A 26,331-nucleotide genomic window follows, 5' to 3' on the forward strand; every position below is an offset into this window, starting at 1 on the left:
CCCACCCTCTCCCTCTCCCACAGAGTCCAAAAGACTGTTCTATACATCTGTGTCTCTTTTGCTGTCTTGCATACAGGGTTATCATTACCATCTGTCTAAATTCCATATATATGCGTTAGTATACTCTATTGGTGTTTTTCTTTCTGGCTTACTTCACTCTGTATAAGAGGCTCCAGTTTCACCCACCTCATTAGAACTGATTCAAATGTATTCTTTTTAATGGCTGAGGAACACTCTGTTGTGTATATGTACCACAGCTTTCTTATCCATTCATCTGCTGATGGAGATCTAGGTTGCTTCCATTTCCTGGATTATGACTATGATCAGAATTAGAGTTAGTTATGGAATTAATGTTAGATTAGCTTAGAGGTAGAATTGTTGACATTATGGTGAGGTTAGGTTTCTAGGGATAATCAGATGCATTGGCCATGTTACAGTACAATTAGTCATAAATATAGATTTGTGGTTCCGGAGGGTACAGCATATTCCTTGACCTGTTTAGGTAGGGGTCACTGGAGGACCACACAGGCTACATGCTTGTGTATCATCTTTATTCTTCTACATAAACTTAAATCTCTGACAAGTGTAAACCACATGTTGGGATCGCATGTACACCCGTGGTGCATTCAGGTCAATGTATGTCAAAACCAATATAGTATTGTAAAGTAAAATAAAGTAAAAATAAAAAATTAAAAAAAATATAGTCAGAGCTTCTCACATTCTTTCTCCATTTTATCCTTTTCTTTTTTTTTTAATTTAGCTTTCATTTTTATCTCTGTCTACCTTCTCACTGCCTGTATGATGTGGGTTGGGATTAAAACAACATGTTTTAATCAGTACTTTGCAGTGCAACCATCCAAAATCTAGTAAGTGTAAACAAATAAAGTTCATGTGCATGCGAAGGGATGGTCTAATTAGGTCTACAGAGCCCAAAAAGTATCTTTAGGGTTCTTTTCATCTCTTGATCTCTATCTGTGGAAGCGGATCTAATTCTGCTGCTATTGTTGATTTTTCCTCTATGTTGCCAAGGAAAGATCATAGGCATCTTTAGGTCTAATCATCCCTAGTAGCAAAATCTCAGATTAAAAAAAAAAAGTTTCTTTATCTCCTATAAGTCATATGTAAAACCCAACAGAAAAACTCTATTTCCATCTGGATCAAAATATTGTCCCTTTACTAAACATGGTGGTGGGTGATGGAGAATGATTAGCCCATGTGTCTCTGACCCTTAAAAAGGCTGAGCATAGAAGACTTGATGCTTTTGAAGACTGATGTTGGAGAAGACTCTTGAGAGTCCCTTGGATGCAAGGAGATCCAACCAGTCCATCCTAAAGGAAATCAGTCCTGAATATTCATTGGATGGAAGGATGCTGAAGCTGAAGCTCATATACTTTGGCCACCTGCTGCAAAGAACTGACTCTTTGGAAAAGACCCTGATGCTGGGAAAGATTGAAGTCGGGAGGAGAAGGGGAAGACAGAGGATGAGATGGTTGGATGGAATCACTGACTCAATGGACATGAATTTGAGCAAATTCTGGGAGATGGCAAAGGACAGGGAAGCCTGGCATGCTGCAGTCCACGGCGTCACAAAGAGTTGGATATGACTTCGCTCTGATTCTGAGGAGTGGGTATAATTTGATTGGCAGTTTCTTCCCTCTCTCCATCATATTTACATGGAGTGGCAAACAATGGTTTCCTAAAGGTAAAGATAGTGCTGAGGGAAAAGCAACAGGTATCTATTACAGATCCCTATGCTGTAGTGAAATCTTAAATTCTTGACATTTTCCACATTGTTGAGTTGTATAGATTATGCGTCTTTTATCTTCTGTATTCTTACTATGCCTATTTCAGCTACTCTGATTCTCTCCGATTTAAATTTAAGTCATTTTTTTTTTCATTAACTCTGGTTTTATCTTCCTTGGATACCTAGAACAATTTGATACAGTACTTTCTTCATGATTCCAAAATGATTCTTCAAGTCATTTTGGTATGCTTTTCCTTTCACTTCATTATTTTGATTTATGTTTGTGTGTGATGTTTCCCTTCTTGAATTGTCTTATATTGTGATGTTTCTGTATTTTAAAAAGTCAATATCCTACTTACATTTCACTTTATCTTCATTCACTATTTTTGTTCTACATAGTTACTAGGTCTTTTCCTCATTCATTCTTCTCTTCCTGCACTTTATTCTGAAAGTGCATAGCTTTGTAAATACCATTTCCACAGTGTTTTTGGTGATAATTAGTTGAAAATATGATTAGAGATAACAATATCTGTGTCTGCATTATTAGATTTTTAAATATTTTGCATGAATCACTCCATGTTTAATTTTTTCTTATTTTATCTTTCCATATAATTATATTTTCATTAACAGCCATATTTTTATTGTTTTATAGATATTCAATAGGCCAATGTCTCTGTCATTCAAAAAACACTAGATTTCTGATAAAGGACCGTCATTGATATTTCATTGTTTTGTGTCCCAAAAGTCAGACTTTCAGCTCTCTTGGTGACAAAGACACATAATTCAATATCAAACTTATAGAAACAGTATATTGGGAAGCCTTACAGAGCAGAATAGACTCTTCCAAAGTAAATCTCAAGTTTCCATGACTTTGTTCATCATGTTTATTATAAAATTAGACTTCAGTATTAATATTTTAAGTCCAATAGTGATCACAGTGAAGTAGAAATAACACATAGTTAAAGAATAGTTACCATGTCAGATATATTTTATGATTTGAAATTTTAAAATAAATGTCCATAATTATATATTAAATCATTTTCAAAATTCCACTAAAATGATCAGTGTTTCCAGATGACAAAATGTGTTATAATATAAAAGCACATGTTTAAAATGAATTCTACTTCTTTAACTATAGTTTTTCAATAACAAAGCATTAATCATTTTAAGAGGGAAGTCATTTAAATACTCAGAAACAAAATATTTTCTCCTATTAGGATTTCAAATATACAAGCTTGCAAATAAACAATGTTTTCAATTATACTGTATGTGTCCTAAAGCTATTGCAAATAACTAAAACTCAAACATTGAAGCTAATTATAGAAACTCTTATTCTCAGATTTGTTAAGGTCTACTCCTGTTCTTAATAATGCTAAATTAATAATACAAAGGTAGGAGATACTGTCCTTATAACTCAACTATTTAGGACCATGGAAAATAAACAGGATTTAGACAAAAGAAATAAAAACTTACTTAAAGTATGCTTTTTAAATCTGTTATGAAAAAATAAAACTTTGCCTGATGCTACAGGGGCAGACAACAAACAAGATTTTTTGCTCATTCATGTTCCACTGCTGAGGTGGAGCAAGTCGAGGTGAGGTGAAGTCGCGCAGTCATGTCCGACTCTTTGAGACCCTGTGGACTGTGACCTACTAGGCTTCTCCATCCATGGGATTCTCCAGGCAAGAATACTGGAGTGGGTTGCCATTTCCTTCTCCAGGGGATCTTCCCGACCCAGGGATCAAACCCGTGTCTCCTGCATTGGAAGCAGACGGTTTAACCTCAAGTCAAGAACCAGTCTTAAGTCAGGAACAGAGAAGAAAGAACGAGCAAAGGAAGCCAATAGCATTAATATTAACGGAATTGACTCTGTAGTTTTAGAATCCGACATTGATAAAATTAGTGATGCTAACACTGAAGGGTTTGTTTATGTTTATTTACTTTTATTACTTTGTTATATTATTATTATTTGCTCCACCATGCAGCATGCAGGATCTTAAGTTCTCTGACCTCAAGTTGAACTTGTACCTTCTGTAGTGGAAGCATAGGGTCCAAATCTCTAGACCAGCAGAGAATTCTGTAAAGGATTTATTTATTTTTTTAAAATCCATTTGAAAGAAAGTAATAATGAACAATCAAACTATTATACTGGATGAAAAATTTGTAGATAATGATACTTTGACCAAGTCTTATAGGTGAGCAGGAGGATGGGATGGAAGCAAAGGGAATTTCTCCATAGACTCATTTGCCAGAGAGGAGGAAAACCCTAAGGTTTGCTACCTGGAGTACAGGGACAACAGATTATTAAGGACCAAGACCGTTCTGTGATTCTGAGGATACCAAAATCTGGAGGTGGCAAAATTTAGTTTGTTTCCATCCTGTATCAATAGTAGTTTTTGGTTCGTCTTTTGTCCCTCTTGTCCTTCACTGCCAGCTGCCCCAATCTCTTGTGTTAATGTTTTCACTAAGTTAATTTCATACACATATCTTATACTCAGTGGGGCTTCCTAGGTGGTGCTAGTGGTAAAGAACCCACTCGCCAATGCAAGAGACATAAGAGACATGGGTTTGACCTCTGGGTCTGGAAGAACGCCTGGAGGAGAACATGGCAACCCACTCCAGTCTTCTTCCCTCGAGAATCCCACGGACAGAGAAGCCGGGTGGGCTACAGTCCATAGGGTCACAAAGAGTTGGACACGACTTAAGTGACTTTGCATGCACACATATTCAGTCCATTGGTCTTACTTCTTTAATGGTAGATACCACAGGGCCTTTTTCTTCTACACATTACATTTCTGTCCTTCTGGGAGACTATTAACTCCTTGAGGACAATGATGGCATCTTTTTGATCTTTGTTTCTTCTAGAAGAATGCCTGTCAATAAATATATGCTCATTTAATGAAAAAATGAATGAATATTCTATTACTCAGAATTAATTTGCACTCATTAAACAGTAGCTCATCACCCAAAGTAGATCTCTGGAGAACATCAGGATCCAGGCAAAATGCTGACCTTCTCTTGTGAGAAAATAATATTCCACGACCAAAGACATCAGTTCCTACAACCTTGCAATCATTATCAGAAACCTTCACTAAACTTTCTTCACTCCTTAAATCAGCACAGATCATGTTTTCTTATAATCACACAATGCTACCTGGTCCCATTACTTCATGGCAAACAGAAGGGGAAAGTTGAAACAGTGATAGATTTTATTTTCTTGGGCTCCAAAATCACCACAGACAGTGACTGAAGTCATGAAATTCGGAGATGCTTGTTCCTTGGAAGGAAAACTAACAAAACTAGACAGTGTATTAAAAAGCAGAGACATCATTTTGTTGACAAAGGTCTATATAGTCACAGCTATGACTTTTCCAGTAGTCATGTATGATGTGAGAGATGGGCCAGAAACAAGCCTGAGTGTCAAAGAATTGATGCTTTTGAATTGTGGTGCTGGAGAGACTCTTGGACTGCAAAGAAATCAGTCAATCCCAAAGGAAATTATTGCCGAATATTCATTGGACAGATTGATGTTGAAGCTAAAGCTACAACACTTTGACCATGTGATTCAAAGATCTGACTCATTGGAAAAGACCTTGATTCTGGGGAAGACTGAAGAAAAAGGAGAAGAGGGTGGTGGAGGATGGCATGGTTAGATAGTATCACCAACTAAATGGACATGAATCTGAGCAAACTCTGGGAGATAGTGAAGGTCAGGGCAGCCTGGCATGCTGCAGTCTATGGCAAAAACTCAGACAAGCAATGACGGAGCAGCAACAAAAATAGAATTTTCAACACTTAGCTACAATATTGAATAGAAAAATAAGCAGAAGAGCTACAGCATATATCCCTGTGTTGTATCCAGGGTTTACAGAATAACATAGAGTACTTAGATATTGCCTGCAAAAGAGGAAGACGGGTTTCATACCAAATGAGCTTTAAAAGTCTTATTAATCAATACTTATTTTACAGCAAGTAATAACTCATAGGATCTAGTTGCCAGAGAGTTGAAGATAATGGCTTTCTTAACAAACGCCAAGATATTAATAGATCTGATATACTTTTCTTGAGATAAAAATATGTGCTTTAAATTTGAGTTTATTAATTGAATATAGAAATCCAAATAATCTATAAGTAATGCCACTAATAACTCCTTAAACTACATGTAAGTATACACATGTCTTTGTGTATATGCAATATTCAGGAAAATAATTGCACTTGCCTAACCTAAACCTGAATTTATTGGAGTCCAAAATAAAAATATACCTTCCCTAACCTACTGTAGCCAAATATATCTCAAGTCCTATAAATCGTTCATAGTATTTTTATAACACCTGCTTTTTAGAGGTAGAATATTTGCAAATTCAAGTGAATTGAAGAAAAGGGTACATAACCATCTGTCTACAGTGGCTTAGATGGACCTCATTAGTGTTTTATTATTTCCTCCTTCTTTCCATATAGCTTTTGACTATGTGGATCACAACAAACTGTGGGAAAATTTTTAAAGACATGGGAATACCAGACCACTTTACCTGCTTCCTGAGAAGTTTGTATGCCAGTCAAGAAGCAACAGTTAGAACTGGACATGGGACAGACTGTTTCCAAATCAGGAAAGAAGTACACCAAGGCTGTATACTGTCACCCTGTTTATTTAACTTATACGCAGAGTCATCATGAGAAATGCTGGGCTGGATGAAGCACAAGTTGGAGTCAAGATTGCCAAGAGAAATATCAATAACCTCAGATACGCAGATGACACCACTCTTATGGCAGAAAGTGAAGAGGAACTAAGGAGACTTTTGATGAAAGTAAAAGAGGAGAGTGAAAAAGTTGGCTTAAAACTCAACATTCAAAAAATGAAGATCATGGCATCCGGTCCCATCACTTCATGGCAAATAGATGGGGAAACTATGGAAATCGTGACAAACTTTATTTTCTTGGGCTCCAAAATCACTGGAGATGGTGACTGCAGCCATGAAATTAAAAGACGCTTGCTCCTTGGAGGAAAAGTTATGACCAACTTAGACAGCATATTAAAAAGCAGAGATATTACTTTGCCAACAAAGGTTAGTCTAGTCAAAACTATGGTTTTACGAATAGTCATGTATGGATGTGAGAGTTGGACTATAAAGAAAGCTGAGCACCAAAGAATTGATGCTTTTGAACTATGGTGTTGGAGAAGACTCTTGAGAGTCCTTTGGACTGCAAGGAGATCCAACCAGTCCATTCTGAAGGAGATCAGCTCTGGGTGTTCTTTGGAAGGAATGATGCTAAAGCTGAAACTCCAATACTTTGGCCACCTCATGCGAAGAGCTGATTCATTGGAAAAGACTCTGATGCTGGGAGGGATTGGGGGCAGGAGGAGAAGGGGACGACAGAGGATGAGATGGCTGGATGGCATCACTGACTCAATGGATGTGAGTTTGAGTGAACTCTGGGAGTTGGTGATGGACAGGGAGGCCTGGCATGCTGTGATTTATGGGGTCCCAAAGAGTCGGACACGATTGAGCGACTGAACTGAACTGAACTGATGACAATGAGCATGTGCTGGCTACTACAATAATAAATTGAGCCGCTGAGCACATTGACACCTTGTTTAAAAATGTTATAACAAAGTATTTCTTCAAAGTTATCTTGGAGAGGAATTTGGGTGCTCCCACACATTTAACCCTTCATTTTCTTCCATAAATCCCTTCTATTAGTCTTTTTGCCTTATTTTTGTTGTTGTTGCTATTTTTCTGCCTAATCCCATTTGAAAGCAGTTCTTATATCTTCTCTCCTCTGGTAGATCTTTATTGACACAATCGAAACTGTGCCAAATGTAAAAGCATAGGGCTTTCATATTGGCTTCCAAAAATAGGAGGTCTTAAATAATGAGGCTCACCTTTACTTTTTTCTGTGACAGGAATTTCCTATTCAGTGTACTGGAGTCCTATTTTTTTTTTTTTAGTTTATTTTTTTAATTTTAAAATCTTTAATTCTTACAGGTGTTCCCAAACATGAACCCCCCTCCCACCTCCCTCCCCATAACATCTCTGTGGGTCATCCCCATGCACCAGCCCCAAGCATGCTGTATCCTGCGTCAGACATAGACTGGCGATTCAATTCTTACATGATAGTATACATGTTAGAATGCCATTCTCCCAATGGAGATTCTACAATCAGCATTCCTAAAATTCTGACTCAGTAAGTCATGCATGAGCACCGAAAATAAAATTTGTACTGCATTCTCCAGTTTTTTGTTTTTGTTTTTTAAAGTACAGTTCAAGGTGACCGTTTTCAAGATTCAAGGAAATATAATGTAATGACTGTAATGACTTCATATAGGTAAAAAAAAAAAAAGAGTAAAATAACCTGTAAAGAACTTTTTTTAAAAAAGTCACTGTGCATTTCCTTCTATAGCTTTTCATATCTGCAGGGAATATGTTAAAATGAGTTTGAGATGGACAAAGTACACTCGGCTGTATTTAAAATGGATAACCAACAGGATCTACTATGCAGCACAAGGAACTCTGCTCAGTTTTATGTGGCTGCCTGGATGAAAGGAGAATTTAGGGGAGAAAGGATATATGTATATGCATAACTGAGTCCCTTTGCTGTACACCTGAACCTATTACAACATTGCTAATCAGATATATTACATTATAAAATAAAACAAACAGAAAAGAAGACATAGCAACCCCTTTAATTCTTATATTTAACAGTTCTTTCAATAAAATTTTGCTCATTTCTTAAAAAAAATATGGATATAAACGAGGATATTGGCTATAAAATCTCGGAGGTTTTTTGCCTAGTTTGTCCTTTTTGCTTAAATTCCTGACTATTCAAATGTTCACAATACACATACAGCTATTGTCTCAAATTTAGACTGTCTGACATCAAAATTTTGACTCTCTCCTTCCCTACATCTAACTCACACATCCTCCAGGATTCTGAACCTCACCTGACACTACTCATCAACTACTTGGCATGAAAATGTTGACTCTGCACTCTATTTCACACTCACATACAATCTATCAGTAAATCCTATTGGTTCTACGGTCAAAATATGTCCTTAATACTGCCATTAGAATAGAAACTTTCTAAAAGAGTAAGTTTTGTCTGTTTGTTGCTATACACACACAATAAATATTGTTGAGCCAAAGAATTAAGTGTTGCAAAAAAGAGTCTCGCTATTTGATGTACCCATTAAGAAGTTTACATTGCCTTGAAAACTTTATTTTGGAAGTCTAATTCTCACATAAACTGTATATGTTGCCTGCACCATCACAAAGAGGAAGGAAAAAATCTCTCAGAGTAGCAAACTAATTATGAGTGGTGTGTGGGTCATCCAGCCCTACTTCCTGCTGAATAGGCTCACATGCATATTCCTCTAACAATGCAAACTCAACCTGCCTTGGCAAATTCACCATAAGCCCTCTACTCACAAAGCCTAGTTTTCTTTCTCTATGTCCTGCCTATGTTGAGAAAAAAACTAATAAGGCAATCATTGTACTTTCATTAGCCAAAAAGTTCTATTAATCAGAAGATTCTTTTCTGTTCCCATCAATTTTCCACATCTCTGAGATGCTAATTTCTATTTCCAGAATGTTTCATATTTGTTTCTTTTTTTCATATTCAATCCCAGTGCCCTGTTTTTATCCTCATAATCATTTTCCTGAAGAGTCTCCTGAAGAGTCTCAGTAGGCTTCCCAGTGGCTGGTCTCATAACTTCAACCCATTCTTACCTTTGCTCCAGATTTATCTTCCCCTGAAAAGCTCCTATCTATCAGAACTCATTTTAAAATAAGCTCAAGGGATGTCATCACTTTAAAAATCCAATCCACCATGATATAAAAATATAGGGGAGACTTCACAGATACCCACAAAATAAAGTAGATCATGAAAGCAGTGGAAAGCATCCAAAATATTACTTGAGCTCTCTATTCTTTGAAATTAAAAAATAACACAAGCCTGTTTTCTACTGAAATTCCCTGAATGATATTTTCAGCATGTAACAGTCACTTAGTCATGTCCAACTCTTTGTAACTCCATGGACTGTACAGTCCATGGAATTCTCCAGGCCAGAATATTGGAGTGGGGAGCCATTCCCTTTTCCAGGGGATCTTCCCAACCCAGGGATTGAACTGGAGTCTCCTGCATTGCAGGTGGGTTCTTTACCAGCTGAGCTACCAGGGAAGCCCATTTTCAGCATAGTTTTATATTTATGTGTATATATAAAACTTTATCAACTTAGATGTAATTTCTTTTCATTTTTTGGAACTTTTCAAAATTATACTCACATGTCAGCAAAGCCTCAAATGCCACCTCCTCAGGGAAATGTCCTTCCTCAACACATACACACTAGTTGCTTAGTCATGTCTGCCACTTTGCGACCCCATGGACTGTAGCCCACCAGGCTTCTCTGTCCATAGAATTCTCCAGACAAGAATACTGGAGTGAGTTGCCATTCCCTTCTCCAGAATCAAAACTGGGTCTCCTGCATGGCAGACAGATTCTTTACCATCTGAGCCACCAGGGAAGCCCCACTTCTTACCCCAAATCAGATCTAATAGTATTGTTCCTAGGGTCTAGTACTTAGCGTGTGTTTCTCCAATAACCCTCATACCACAGACTATTTTTGACATGTCAGTCTCTCCTCCAAGATTAGAAATTCCCTGTAGGTAAGGACCATGCCTTCCTCACTCTGTATTTCCTCCACACAATGTAATAGAACAGGTTACACCTTGTGGGTGCTCAATAAATATTTGCTGAATGAAATAAGAAAAGGAAATAGCTCCAAATTAGATAAGCCCTAGAAAGCCAGTATGTTGGTCCAGGCTGCTTTATTTTATGTGCCTTTTGCTGCTCCTGTTGGACTAAGCCCTCTGCTTCTTTATGTTGCCTTTACCTCCATTTGGATGAAAAATATGTTTGCATGACTTCAAGATTCTGTAGACATTGTCACTGTTGCTAATGGTGACTTGGTTCTCAGAGAAATCTTATGAACTTCCATTCACTGGAAAGGAGAGTCTGCACCCAGCCTGACTCTTGCCCTCACTCCTCTAACCCCTATGTCCAGGTAGCTTAAGATGAGCTTTAGATCAATGAGGCAGTATTGATGAGTCACTGAAACTCAAGTCCATTTCAGTTGAGTTTCCAAAAAAAAAAAAAAAAATGTACATGAGAATTTGTGTTCTGCTTTAATATTTGTGTTCTCCTTTAATTGCATACATATTTTTCAACTTTCTATACATACTACCGTGGAGGCACTAGCAAAAGGAAAAAGGAAGTGAAGGACAGAGCATTATATTTACTTCCTGCTCAGGAATAGAAAGGCCAAGTGATACTATGCAAATTTATTCAAACACGCTAACACAGTCTATTCAAGCACCTAACACACAACAGTTGTGTAATACAAAATTCCACTTCCTGGGAAAAGGAGTGAATAATCGTCCTATCACACTTGTGAGGAGTTACTTAGATGGCAGATGACAAATACTCTTGTTGAAGAGCTAGTTAATTAGGGTAATACAACAACTTCTAAAAGCCTAACACTTAAATTCTATTATAATTCATTGATTCACAGTAATGAGAAATATTGATAATATTGTTTGAGTTGGTCATAAGTCTGGTCTGCTAGAATTAACAATGCCTCCCATCTCTGGGAAAGACTGTGCTTTGGTTTTCAAAATTTTTTAATTTGATGGCTATTTCAGGAAATCAAGGACCAAAATTAGTCAATGGGCTTATTATTTCTCTTGTTCTACATTAAAAGAATGTGGAACTCTCCAGTTATTACCAACATTACCTCTGAGCTCCACCTGCAAATACGATTTTTTTTTTTGCATTGTCTGTAGTCTATTGCCAGTAGCAATGGGGGGAAATGACAAAGGATTCCTAGAGCTGAGGCTCTGCGGGCATTCCTGAATCATCGTGGGCTCATCCAGGGATATGTTTAGCCCTTTTATTCTTACAAAAAGTATGAGGTCATGATAACATTCAGTCTCAGCTCTCTTATCTTATCTGGGACACAAATGGTCACACATTTCCTTAGGTTTCTATAAAAATATTAAGAAAAAAAAAACAAACTGAGTCATTTTGAAACAAAGTGGGCTTTAACTATGGATTTTATATATTACATGTTCTCCTCAGTAATTGCAGGAATACAGTATGCTATTTGAAAGCATATTTCTTGAACATGCTTGTAAATCTCATTTGCTCCTCAAGAGGAGAGCAAAATAATCTTCCTTGTATTGTCAATGGAATTAGAGTGATGGGGAGAGATTTTATAAATAGTCTCCCCTAATCATTAGTAATTATATAATATTTATTTAAATGTGTGTGTTCTCAAGATATTGAACAAAATTATCCCAAACATGAGTCAAATGATTGAGGTTTGTTTTGAAATTGTATACAGAAAAAATTTAAAACCTGCAATTCCTAATTTTTAAAATGTGCTTATATCTAAGTATTTCTCCTGGTGGAAATCTAATACTTTAATTCATTGCTGTGTGTTGGGCACTGTTCTAGATGCTAACGACACACCTACAAAAATGAGAAATAAAGGAACTACTCTCTTGGAACTTATATGTTACTTATAGGACACAACAATAAACTGAGCAAATGAACAATATCATTTCTAATAGTGCTAAGTTCTTTTAAATGTTTTTTCCTTTAATTTTTCAGGTCTGCTTCTTCTATCACAAATTCTTTTATTTTATCATCATTATTTTTATCCATGCCATGAAGCTTCTGCGATCTTAGCTCCCTGAACAAGGACTGAACCCAGGCCCTGGGCAGTGAAAGCACAGGGTCCTAACCACTGTACAACCAGGAAATTTCCTAATAGTAGTAAGTTCTATGACAGAAACAAAATGAGATGCTAACATTGTGGGTAGAGATGGAAAGCGATATGCCTCCTTAGAGAAAATCTCTTAAGATGTGGCAATGTGAGCTGGGCAGGAGCCAGTCAGGAGCAAACTAGAGGGGGTTAGTGCACTGAGATGACCCAGAGGGATGGTACGGGGAGGGAGGTGGGAGTGGGGTTCAGGATGGGGAACACGTGTATACCTGTGGCGGATTCATGTTGATGTATGGCAAAACCAATACAATATTGTAAAGTAATTAACCTCCAATTAAAATAAAGAAATTTATATTAAAAAAAAAGAAATTGTGAAGACCCTAAAGCAGGAATACACTAAGTCTGTTCAAAGAATATAAATTTTGCTAAAAAGATCAATCACCTAAAGGGTGCTCCTTCTTACATGAATATAACCAAGACATCTTCACCTCTAATGTATTTATTTTTTAACTTCCTTAAAGTCTAATCCATTCACTCAAAGGATAGTTGAGAATATCTCTTGACTTTGGGAAAGTCAAGGCTTTATGCTCAGATTTTTGGACATTTTAAAAGTTTGGAAGAGAGCGTCTTAATTTTGCATGAAAAAATAGGGTACATCAAAATCATATTATTCATGTAATACAATCCCCAAAATGTGTGTGTGTATGTGTGTGAGTGCGCTCATGTTTTCTTATGTGTATTAAACTTCTTAAATTCTTATTATTTTCCCCTTTTCCACTGAGATAGTTTGGCCTCCTGTCAGTGGCCAGTTGCAGTCAGTGATCACGTCTGGGGAAGAAAACACATACATTTATAAATTAGGATAATCTTACTGACTTTCAGGAATCTATGAGTCACCATCACCATCTCTGATGATTTCAAAGAACAAGGCTTTCCAGGCTTCCTGTGGCTGAATTATAATATAAATCAAGCCCAAGCACATAAATGGCCCAACAATTGTGAAGTCTTTTTCCTATACCAGCTGGTGAGATGTTTTAATGAATTTGTTTTTCAGCTTTCTAAACTTGAGAAACTTTTGTATTAAGTATTCTGATTGGAGAGATTAAGTTTTAGCTATTTTCTACAATGAAATGTTGACTCAGTTTCACCCAATGACAAAATGGTTAATAAGCATTAACCACACCTCCCTACTTCTGTGAGAAAGATTAGCTCCATCTGTACATTTTAAGAAAGATGAGTTGCCTTCAAAATGCTATTTATAAACAATATGGTTCTCTACCAAAGTGGATGACTCATCAAATTCATTCTGAATTTATGAAATAAATTACTATAGATAGTGGTTTTGTGACTCCAATTCTGACAATATAATAGTAAAATCAAGGCTCCACACGTGCCTCATAAATTCATCTTAAAACCACTAAGCAGGAATAAAAATTCCCTGAAAATCTGGAAAGGGATATTACAGGTTTTCATCTGTGCTGTATTTCCCTTGTGAGTTAGGAATAGCAAAAAAAGTTTTCATAGTGACTACAGTTTTAGAAATTTTGAAGCGTTACCATGTCAACACGTAAAGACGTGTTTCCTATAATTCCCTAAAGGCTGACTTAGTGTCAATGCATTATCTTCATTGACTGTTGGAATGATTACAGTGCCATTTAAGGTAAATTTTCAAATGAGCATATTTAGAAAGTTCCAAGTAAACTGGAGTAAAAAATTGGGAATGTAGGTGGAAAATAAGAAAAATTTTCATTAGATCTCAAAGTTGTCATTTTGGGGTTTTAGTGTGGAGGTGAAAAAATGATCTAAACTTTAACGTGATGGATGGCTGGGAGCATGGTGACCCATTGAAACCTCCAAAATAAGTTAATACAAAAATAATTTTAATGAAAAGCTGTATAGAATATTGGAAAATTTTAACAGAACTATGACACAAGAGATTGGCCTGTGGGTCATTCAGGAAAGAAGTATGAAAAAAAATTTTTTTATTTTTTTTTTTAATTTTTATTTTTACTTTATTTTGCTTTACAATACAGTGAAATTTCTTCTCAAATTTAAATGTTCAGCAAAGCAAACACGGTAACATTAGTTCCTGTATTTTAATCTTCGTCTTTCCCCTTCTTTTCTTTACCCCTTTCTTCATGTTCTCACCGTCACCTGTTCTCTCGTAGGGAGCATATGGAAAGCCACTTAGAACTGTGATTGCATTCAATTATCACACCTCGCTCCAGTACTCTTGCCTGCAAAATCCCATGGTCTGAGGAGCCTGGTGGGCTGCAGTCCATGGGGTCGCAAAGAGCCGGACACCACTGAGCAACTTCACTTTCACTTTTCACTTTCATGCATTGGAGAAGGAAATGGCAACCCACTCCAGTGTTCTTGCCTGGAGAATCCCAGGGTCGGGGGAACCTGGTGGGCTGCCGTCTATGGGGTCGCAGAGTCGGACATGACTGACTCGACTTAGCAGCAGGCTTGATTAAAGTGAAAAGTGAAAGTGAAAGTGAAGTCGTGTCTGACTCTTTGTGACCCCATGGACTGTAGCCTATTAGGCTCCTCTGTCCATGAGATTTTCCAGGCAAGGGTACTGGAGTGGGTTGCCATTTCCTTCTCCAGGGGATCTTCCCAACCCAGGGATCGAACCTGGGTCTCCTGCTTTGCAGGGAGATGCTTTAATATCTGAGCCACCAGGGAAGCCAGGCTTGATTAAGAGAGCCCCAAACAAGACACAGGTGACTCAGTGGTAAAGAATCCACCTGCAATGCAGGAGATGCGGGTTCGATCCCTGGGTTGGGAAGATCCCCTGGTCAAGGAAATGGCAACCCACTCCAGTATTCTTGCCAGGGAAATTCTATCGACAGAAAAGCCTGGTGGGCTACAGTCCATGGGGTCACGAAGAGTCGGACGCAACTGAGTGACTGAGCTTGTATGCACGCAAACAGGATACAGACTTCAGTGTGAAAACCTTCCCGAGTCTCTCAATGACAGCACCCTCGTTAAAGTCTTTGAAGGGCCCCCTATAAGCTGCAGTCTCAGAGAAGGTGAGACCCACTGCACTCCATAACCCAGCCCTTATCTACCAGCCCAGTTCCATCCTTAGCCTCTCCTCATCTGCGCTTACCCAGTCGCTTAACATTCTCTGCATGCTTATGCTATTTCACGCCTCTCTGATTTTGCTCTTGCTGTTTCCTCTGCCTAGAACTCCTTGCTCAATTTTCTTCACCTGTTTGACGTGAATTCCTGCATTAAAACTTGGCGTAGGAGTCATCTTCTCCTGGACCTCACTGTAATCCCCTAAATGGAACTAGGTGTCCTTCTTATGTGCTTTGACAACGTGCTGTAACTCATCGGTCAGAGTGCTTGACACCTTATATTCAGATTATCTGTGAATGTATTTGTCTCTTCACCTAGTGGGTAGGTTCCTTGATATCTACTATCTTTGGACCCTGAATTCTTATTACAGTAATTGGCACAAAGTCTCCCAATACTATATGTTACTTCTGTTGGCAGACATCCAGAATGTGGAGAGGAAATATCTACCAGCTTATCTTAGCCTTATGGCATTATGTGCTCAATTCCTCCAAATTCTCCTGTTCTAAAACTATGCAAGTTAAAATACTTTTAACTGCTTTGTCTGGTTCCTGTGACAGAGACTGTTAAACTTGTAGGTAGGTTGGTACAATGGGATTGGATTTGCTCAGAGGCTTAGGAGCTTGAGGGACATGTATTGCTTTTTGGCAATGATTGTTAAGAGCAACTGCATTTTCCAGCTCACTCTTCTCCAATCATGACAACATAGAGGCTGTAAAACAACTTGACCCCAGATTTTAAAAAAAAATTAAGACTTAAAACAACTAACATTATCCCATAGCTTCTACAAGGTCAGGAATCTGCGAGAAGCTTAGCTAGATACTATCTCAGAATGTGTCATTAACTCAAGCTGGTGAGGGCAGGGGAGGATGCTGTTGGCATCATCTCAAGGTTCAATCTGGCTGTAGGATTCACTTCTAAGATCATGCATGTGGTTTTTGTTAGCAGACCATGTTTCCTCTATGGCTGTTGGCTGGATATTTCAGTTTCTTAACATATGAGTTTCTCTCAACAAAGCAGCTTACTTTATCCAGAGCAAGAAATCCAAGAGTAAGAAAGTGAACACCCAAGATGAAGCTATGATCTTTTATAATGTAACCTTGAAGGTGACATACTGTTACTTCTGCTGTATTCCCAGAAGGCAGGATAAGGATACTCTCATTCTCTGACCTTCAGCTATCATGTCTTTGGCACCTGGTTTTATCAACATTCTGAGTTCAGACACAAATTAACCATACTTACAAAACTGGCATATATGTAAGTATCTATGCTGCTGGTCACCCAGATCACTTCTGGCATGATATGAAAAGGTACAACACAGGGTGTGAATACTGGGCAATGGGGGGATGCTGGGACCCCGCCTGAAAGTTAGTTTCACAGAGGCTGTATGGAGGCTGTATGCTGAGGCAGTCCATGAACAGAGGGAATATCTGGACCTTGAGTCACTGGATACGAGGGACTCTCCAAGCCACATTAGATGTCAAACAGATAAGAAATGATCTTCTGTAATGCTAACCCAAGAAGAATTTAGGATTCATTTGCTAGTACGGCACAGCCTACTTTTTCAGACCAATAAAGCTCTTCACATAGTTATGTCTACAGAAAGAGATCATGATGATTGAAAGAGCTTCAAGCATTATGACTTGTAAGAGTACCTTCTTATTTTCAATTAAGACATTGGATTTATTTACTTATGCATGTGCAAGTTTTGTGAAAGTGAAAGTGAAGTCGAGTCGCTCAGTTGTGTCTGACTCTTTGCGACCCCATGGACTGTAGCCTACCAGGCTCCTCTGTCCATGGGATTTTCCAGGCAATAGTACTGGAGTGGATTGCCATTTCCTTCTCCAGGGGATCTTCCCGACCCAGGGACTGAACCCAGGTCTCCCACATTGTAGACAGACGCTTTACCTTCTGAACCACCAGGGATATCTGGTTAATTTGAACTCAGAATGTTGACAAAGCCAGATGCCAAAGACATCAAAGCTGAAGATCAGACAATGGGAGTTAGTATCCTTACTCCGGCTTCTCGGGATACAGGAAGCTGGCAGGATTTTCCCAAACTCACACAGATTACCGGGAGGTTTCCATGTATTCAAACTTTTAAAATGAATTCAAATTATTTCAGGGACCTAAAATTTTCATTAAGTAAGACCTACTTCATTAGATTGTTCTGAAGAATAAGTGAAGCATTATATGTAACAATGTATTCTGTGGAGTAAAATAATATACAAATGTCAAACATCATTCATATGTATGTGATATTGAGAGCAAATTACTGTAAAAGACTCAATGTAATAATCCGAAATTATTTTCAAGAAGAAAGTACTTATTCATTCTGAATAATTTTGGTTTTTGTTTCTAAGGAAACAGTTCCAATGACAAAGGAATTTCATGCTATTTAAATATATATCTAGATCACTCACTTGATTAAGAGATTATCTCTCATCAGGAACAAAGATGAAATGAATAAATTCAGTCCTGAGTCAGATATCTTAGTGACCGTTCATATATGTCCTGCATTTCATACAACAGCCTCTCAAAATGGTCCACTGTCAGTGTTTAAAGGTCATTTCATGTGTGATGCTATGGGTAAGGCCTCTTTGGACACGTGCAATGCCATTGTGCTCTAGGAACACTATTATGTGATATAAGTGTTGACTTACTCAGTCGAATCTATACAAACTTACGATTTTGAAATGATTCCATAAGAATATGATTTTTTATGAAAAGTAAATTTTGTGAGAAGGCTTGAAAATGAAGGGAAAAAAAGATCAAAAAGATCTTTGGATTATCTGAGATAGTAAATGTTTAGGTCCTTGGTCTTTAATGGTATCTAAAGACAGCACCTTCAGTAACAAAATAATCCTTGGTCACAATTATCTAATATTTACCCAATGAGTCACCCCCCTGAACAGGCAAAAGCATTTTTGGCAGCACCTATTTTACCTTGAAATTTTCTCTTGCAAAGTAACCCTAGCCTGACCTTGGTTAGCTTATCAAATGAGCTCATCCTCCGACCTGAAGGACTGTGGTCTAGCAGAGGAATAGCATGGCAACCGGCCAGCACAGCTCCATAAATCGTCTGGAGGGCACCCACCTCAGTAGCATTCTCTTTCTCTATTTTCTTTTCTTTTTCTTGGTCAGGGACAAAGGCAGGAGGAAATAATGGAACACGGGTGGGCCATGGAATCTGATCAATCCATATTGGAAGCCTAGTGCAGATGCTTATTGTCTGGCTAAACTTTGGTACAAGGAAAATACCTTTCTGAATTTCATGTTTCTTGTTTGTAAATCAAAGCTATTCACCTCCTTGCTATGTTTGTCATGAGGCATCAAGGAAATACATATACTCATGGTGGAACCTAGCTTCCAGGACCTGGTATTCTCAATAAATATTCTTTATTTTCCTTTGCAATGAGAAGAGGCGTTGGAGACAAATAAATACCCTTCAGTTTGGATGGATCTGTACACGGGCTTCTCCAGTGACTCAGTGGTAAAGAATCCACCTGTAATGCAGGAGACACGTGTTCAGTTCCTGGGTCAGGAAGATCCCCTGGAGAAGGAAACGGCAACTCACTCCAGTATTCTTGCCTGAGAAATCCCATGAACAGAGGAGTCTAGTGGGCTGTAGTCCATGGGGTGGTAAAAAGAGTAGAGAGGACTGAGTGACTAAACAATAACAAAGAGTCTGACAAACCAGGTTAAATTAAGTCAGAAAGAGATAAATACCATATATTAACATATATGTATGAAATCTGGAAAGATGATACAGATTATCCTCTTTGCAGGGCAGGAATGGAGACATGGAGAGAATGGACATGACGACATGGTGGGGAGATGAATTGGGAGAGTAGCATTGACATACCACCACATACCACCATATATAAAGCAGATAATGGAAACCTGCTATAAGCCACAGGGGCCTGATCCCATCCCTAGAGGTGGGATGGAGGTAGTTGTGGAAGATTCAAGAGGGAAGGAATATATAAATATATATAGCTGCTTCACTATGTTATACAGCAGAAACTAACACAACATTGTAATTATCCTTAAATTAAAAAAAAGATAAATGAATTTTTTAATGCACTTTATTTCACTTGTCACATGTCATTGATTGGACCTCACCAGTGAGCCAGCAGAGCCGTTATTATTCAACAGAGCCCTGAGGTTAGAAGGTATGTCAGAATTCTAGAAGAAGGATGAAAAGATTATCTCACAAGGAAATAACACCATTGGTGGATATCCCTGAAATCTGAGGAGCTGAGTAAGATTCAGGAACTTAGGAATGCTAACATAACTGCAGTGTGGAAGGATTTGGAAATATGCTTTAAAATATGAAATTAAACAAAAACCCCTCACATAAACATAGAAAGTACTTGTATGCCCTAACAAAATCAAGAAAAAACAAATTGTAAAAGTTGACATACTTGTATTTGAGTGTTAGAGTCAGCCTCTTTTATAAGTTGGTATTATTTTCATTTATTTCATTTTACTCATCATTTTTTTTTCAAATAAAGAAAGAACCCATTCCATTTCGATTATCAGCAGCACATGTTATCTCATTACTGTCTGCCCATGATAAATGCTGCTGTTATCTATGAGACAGTCATTTAAAAAGTTATCACTGAGATTCTGTTCAAGTAAAAAACATGATTTATTTTACCTGGTAAAATTAAGTGGTTATGATATTAGGAAAAATGTGAGGGTATCAGTTTAATTCTTCTCCAGGTAAGCATGTTTTGCATTCTGTAACTAAAGTCAAGTTTAAAGCTTAGTGGCTAATCTTACCTTTTATGGTCACTATTCATGACTTCTGGTCTCAGCAGAGATGAGTAATGTATCACCTCTAAGCTCTTTCTGCTTCCTGTGTAAGAAAAGGTGGGTTCTAAAAGACCCACAGAGCTAAGGTGGGCTTTAGGATAAGCAGAAAAGAAAGGTCTCAGATTTAGGAGCAAAAGAAACTTGCAACTTTGAATCTATGCCATTTCCGTGTCTAGGGCAAAGGATTAGCAGCTCTGTAAGAAGCAATCCTGTTAAATGTATCTTCTCCACCTACTCAGTTTAGTATAACTCTTTTGGATACATTTGTTAATGGGCAGTATGCTTTAAGTCAACATATGTGTGTGCATGCTCTTTAAAAACGCCAATACAGCTAGACCAGCCTTAAAAACTGAGTGAGTGGAACCTAGTGTATATGAATGTAACCAAGATAAGCTTCCTGTGATGGTTGGGAATGGCTGTCACACAGAGGTGGCAAGGCAATGTTAAGCAGTTAGTGTGATGCAATAAACATCCGGGGGGGGGGGGGGGGGTGGAGCTGGGTGGGTATGCCGACGCCATGCTACTAACAGCTTCTAGGAAAACACTCAATTGAGGAAAACACCAGAATAGAGGCCATGAAGACTTAGCAAAACTACAGACTGGTTATGGAGGCAGAGGATGATTACTAACCACACCAGGGAGAGATTTCTAGTGAGAATGAAAGGGATAGAAATTGGCATTTAGTGTATACTGTGTCCAGAAAAAATACATATGTGCAATCCTCTATATATCTATATATAGGATATTCCTGGATCCTCACAGGATTTCTACAATGCAGGAATTATTTTTTATTTTGCTGTTATTTTTATAAGTGTAGTTTATTTAAATATAGTTGATTTACAATGTTGTGTTAATTTCTGCTATACAGCAAAGCAATTTATACATATCAATACATTGTTTTTCATAAGCTTTTCCATTACAGTTTATCATAGGATACAGTAGCACTTTGTTGTTTATCCATTTATATTCAATAGGTTGCATCTGCTAAACCCGAACTCCTAGTCCATCCCTCCCTCAAACCCTCTCCGCCTTGGCAACCATAAGTCTGTTCTCTAAGTCTGAGTCAAGTCAGTAATTATAAACAAGAATTTTCAATTGGGAAAAACAGACTTGGGGAGTTTGACAGTTTTGCTAATGGCCACACAAGAAGTGAGATGCATAGCTGGACTGACGTCATTTGTTGAGTGTTCTCCTCATTTTTCATATGAAGATGACAACAGGGAAGACAAGAGTACTTCATGTGAAAACCATACATTCGAATGCAGAAGTAATAGAAGCAGAGAATTACTCCTTTCCTTCAGATATTTAAAACCTGAACTGACTAGAACCTGTCTCTCCATCCAGTTTCTACTCAAGGAATAATAGGAATGATATTTAAAAAATATTCTCTTGAGTGTTCCCAAGAACCTTCTCCCCACAAACACAGGAATTTTAAAAAACAAAGCATTGCTCTATGACTGATGCTGAAGCTGAAACTCCAACACTTTGGCCTCCTGATGCGAAGAGCCAACCCACTGGAAAAGACCCTGATGCTGGGAAAGATTGAAGGCAGAAGGAGAAGGGGACGACAGAGGATGAGATGGTTGGAAGACATCACCAACTCAATGGACATGAGCTTGAGCAAACCCTGGGAGACAGTGAAAGACAGGGAATCCTGGTGTGCTGCAGTCCATGGGGTCTCAAAGTCAGACAGGACTGAGCAACTGAACAACAACAACAAGCATTGCTCAAGATGTACTGGTCTAATAACTGAATGCAGCTACTTGGCTTAGTACAAGATATATTTAGGAATAGGTTATATGTGACATAATTTTGAAGATAGTGGAAAAACACTACCTCCAAAAAGAAACCAAGAATCCCCTTCCTTTCTAAGACTTATAATTCTATAATTAGACATGTGTATGTTTTTATTGGGCTTCCCAGGTGCTGCTAGTGGTAAAGAACCTGCATGCCTATGTTGGAGACCCAAAAAATGTGGACACGATCCCTAGGTCAGAAAGATCCCTTGCAGGAGGGCATGGCAACCCACCCTAGTATTCGTGCCTGGAGAATCTCATGGACAGAGGAGCCTGATGGGCTATGGTTCATAGGATGCAAAGAGTTGGACACGACTGAAAAGACAGCACACACACACACGTGCATGTTTTTATTAGCATGTGTATAATCATGAAATTGCATGTAGACTAATTTTTTTGCCTGAATTTTGAATGACTTTTGTCAACATTGTTTCTAAGAAACTGCTTATTATACTGGGAAAGAATCTTCCGATGATGGAGAGGATATATAATGAGACAGGTACCATGGAGAGCAGAAAAATAGGTGGTATGATAGTGATGTTGTCATTCTGTTCACAAAGGGACACTGTGGGAGTAATGACTTCTAACTGATTACATTCTCTTTGTAAGTTCAACAAGGTTGAGATTTTCCAAGTAGTCAGTTACATGAAAGTACAAGTGGTAAGTGGACCTGAAGTCAGTGATTACATCTGCTGGCTAGGCTGTGGTATTTCACCTTCATACCTAATGTTGCCTCTTTATCTTGAATGAATAATGTGACTTCTTGTCCTGCCACTCTGCATAAAATGACATACGATGGGGGAGGAGGAGCAATCTAATCTGTTTTGCAAATTTGGCACAGACTTCCAAGAGCAGGAAGCTGTCTGTGAGTAATGATGCTTCTCATTTGCTTAAATGTCAAACTTCAACCTCATCAACTTTCAGGGAATATGTCAGTAAAGAATATGGGTTTCAGTCCAGCCAGAGAAGATTTCAATGTTATCCAGGCCTGAAGAAAACAGCTGTCAGGTTTTTGAAAACAGGGTGCTTTTTGTATGTCTCTTTTGTTTGTTTATTTGTTTTAAGCTGAATAAAACTGGCCGTTTTGGCACTTAGGGATATGGACAGCACTCTCTCCCTTGGTGTTACCAAACAAGCAGCCTTACTGTAGAGATGTTTCCTTATTGAGACTAAAACACTCCTCAGACTAGCCAACACACACCTCTAAACTATGCAATTAGGATACAAAGATAATGCATCACAGGTCTGTGCAAGCTAGAGTAACATAACAGCAAAAAGAAGCAAATTTTACCACAGAGGTTAAGCCTGAAAGAAAAATAGTTGTGATTTGTAACCATTCTGCAAAACGTCAAAATTTTACTGCAATGCAATAAAGTTCCTTTCTGTGTGGGTTTCTGTTGGAGAGAATGACAGAATAATTAACCCTTCATGGTAATTTATTAATAGTGGACTTAGATGCAGAGGAGAACAGGAAATGCTTTCAATAGGCTTGCAGATACCAGGAGCAAAGAATTCATTCTCTATATACTTTCTAAATCTAGAGTGGAATAACAGTGGAGAATTCTGGACCGAGGTCATAAGAAATGGAACCAAATCTGAATCAAGTTCCTTAAAAACTCATTTCATTTCTCTAAGTCTTGCTTCTTCTGTCAAATGTAGGTTACGCTTAGGTTTAAGTGAGAGAGCATATGTGAAGGTGTTTGGCACACAGTAGGTACTCAATAGATGTTCAATTTTGATTATTCACTTATCATTATTTGCATAATGCAGTAAAATGTTGCTCTGCTAGCAGCCATATATCCTAATTGTTGTAGTTTTAAGGATAGATAACAAGAAGGGAAACAAGAAAAGCATAGCATTGTGATTAACAGATTTATCCTTACAACAGATAGCCCGAATAATGTGTATTTCCACCTCCATCCACCTAACTTGCATCCTCAAAAGATTTCCTTTATGTTTGCCTTTAAAAACACCAGCAAATTAAAACAGGCTGAAAAAACATATAGACGGGGCCAACTAAAGTTTTCAGAGGGTTCTTCTCTTTCTTATCAAATAATAATCTACCAGTTCTAAGCAAGGCCTTTCAGTCACCTATCAGCTACTCTGCCCCTGAATAGTTGAGGGACTACATTGGATACTTCTTACCAGACTGACACCCTTGGGGAGAGAAGGTTGAAATCAAGCTGGTGCTGAGAGCCTAGCAAGTCTCTTATCAGTCTCCATTGCAGTTACAAAGTCTATGTTTTGGACTTCAGTACCTCCCAGCCTATTCCACCTCACTCACCTTCTCCGCCTTTTTGTAATCAAGAGCATCTTCTCCTAGCCTGGCTTTTCTCTTGTCATTTTCCACAGAGATTCCCTCCACACTGCCCTCTGCACTTAAACACCTCCCACTCTCTCTCCATTCATCAAGGTAGAAGCTGCTTCCATTCACAATTCATGTGCAGTCCACCCTCCCTTCCAAAGCTGCTTTTTTAAAAAAAGTCAGTTTCCAGCTGCCCTAATAAACTCCATCGCCACAGCCACCATCTCGCCACTGCACTCCCCCCTCCCCCTCAAAAATTGTGCAGAGCTGTAAAGTGGGCGAAGAAATGTGTGTTTACATACAAACCTAGACAGAGAGAAACAGTGAGAACCTAGCGCTAAGCTTGGTCTCAGCTTTGGGGGGAAAAAAATCAGTGCAATTATTTCCCGAGCCTGGAAACGGAGCATGCTCTGGAAAATACATGCGTACCGTAGATAAATGAATGAATGGATGGGGTAGATGGATGGTTGAATGATCGCGATTGCCCTGGTACTTTTCTCAGAGGCCCCTCCTCCTTCTTGCTTGCTCCCAGCTGCATGGGTCCCTTTTAATTCAGCTTCTGTGCATGAGTACACCTCCCTACTTTGCCTCCGTCCCCACTCCCTGCACTTTCGTTACCACCTTTAGACAGAGCCTCAGCTCTCTCTCTCGCCAAAGGACAGTGTACCGGGCTCACAAATCTTTTATGACTCCCCCAGCCCAGGAGAGCTTGTCCCTTAGGGACACAGCTTCGCATCCTGCTAGACTGACCTCCCTCCCAGGAACCCCCAAACACCCGGCCACGGCCACGTGACACAAAAATGATGACTGACTGCCCCCACACTCCGGCACATTCACCTGGACAGCCCTGCCCCTCTTCTGGCGCTGGGAACCCAGGTGATCGCAAAGGCAGCGCGGCTCCCCGCGCATCCCTGCAGAAATAAAGGATCACCATTCCAGGGCTCGGTGCTGGTTCCTAAAATCCGAAAACTTCTGTTGAAAAAAAAATAAAAATAATAACCCCACCCCAAGAGCAGCGACCTCTTTGTGTGCATCCCTGCGGGGAGGAGGGGGTATTGACAGCCCCGGGCGCGTGGACGCGGGGGCTGCCCGGAGCGACACTCACCCAGGACGTTCCCAATAAGCGCCACCACGAACACGATGATGTAGCCGGCGATCAGGACCCACTCGTATTCTTTGGGGTGGAGGTACTCCCTCCACAGGTACCGCAGGAATTCCTCGTCGTCATAGTCGGTGGGGTTTAAAAAGGGCTCTTGAGTTTCATTCAGCTCCGGAGCCGATGACCAGTTGCGACAAGGGGGGGAGTCCTCCAGTTTGGTGCCGGACATCCCTAGCTCCAGCCCGGGTCCACTCAGTGCTGCAAGCGGCTCGGCCCCTGCCCCATGGGCGCCGCGCTCTGAGGCGGGAGGAGGCGCGGACCGGCTACCAGGGGATCCGGAGCAGAAAATGACGTGAAAAGTTACGGAGCCAATGCCTCGGAGTCTCGCGCCCACCGGGCACCCCGTGCGGCGGCGGCGGGGCTGTCTTTGCAGGAGATGCTGCACCAGGAGGTAGCGAGGCTGAGCATCCAGGGACCAGCGGAGGCTGCAGCAGGGACACCAGGAGGGGACGCTCCCTGGGCTCCGACTCAATGACTCCTGGTTCCAGCGCAGAGTCCGCAGCCCACAGCCTCCTCCCGCTCCCAGGGGAGCTAGGACTAAAGTAGGGGGAAAAAAAAATCATGAAAACGATGTCAACCTGTGTCTCCGTGGGTTCCATCTCCCTCTTTTCTACTTTTTTTTCCCCCTCCTTTCATGTCTCA

General features: G+C 39.3%; 1 protein-coding gene across 1 annotated transcript in view; it reads right to left on the reverse strand.

Annotated features, from left to right (window-relative positions):
* HCRTR2 (hypocretin receptor 2) overlaps positions 1–25,858 on the reverse strand; it is a 132,049-nt gene extending 106,191 nt beyond the window's left edge. The window contains exon 1 of the mRNA XM_069564082.1: positions 25,636–25,858. Coding sequence (XP_069420183.1) covers positions 25,636–25,858 — 223 coding nt within the window. The remainder of the gene's footprint in view (positions 1–25,635) is intronic.
* Positions 25,859–26,331: the final 473 nt, after the last annotated feature.

This window comes from Ovis canadensis, chromosome 20 (genome assembly GCF_042477335.2).
Source record: "Ovis canadensis isolate MfBH-ARS-UI-01 breed Bighorn chromosome 20, ARS-UI_OviCan_v2, whole genome shotgun sequence".
In the NCBI taxonomy this organism is placed as follows: Eukaryota; Metazoa; Chordata; class Mammalia; order Artiodactyla; family Bovidae; genus Ovis; species Ovis canadensis.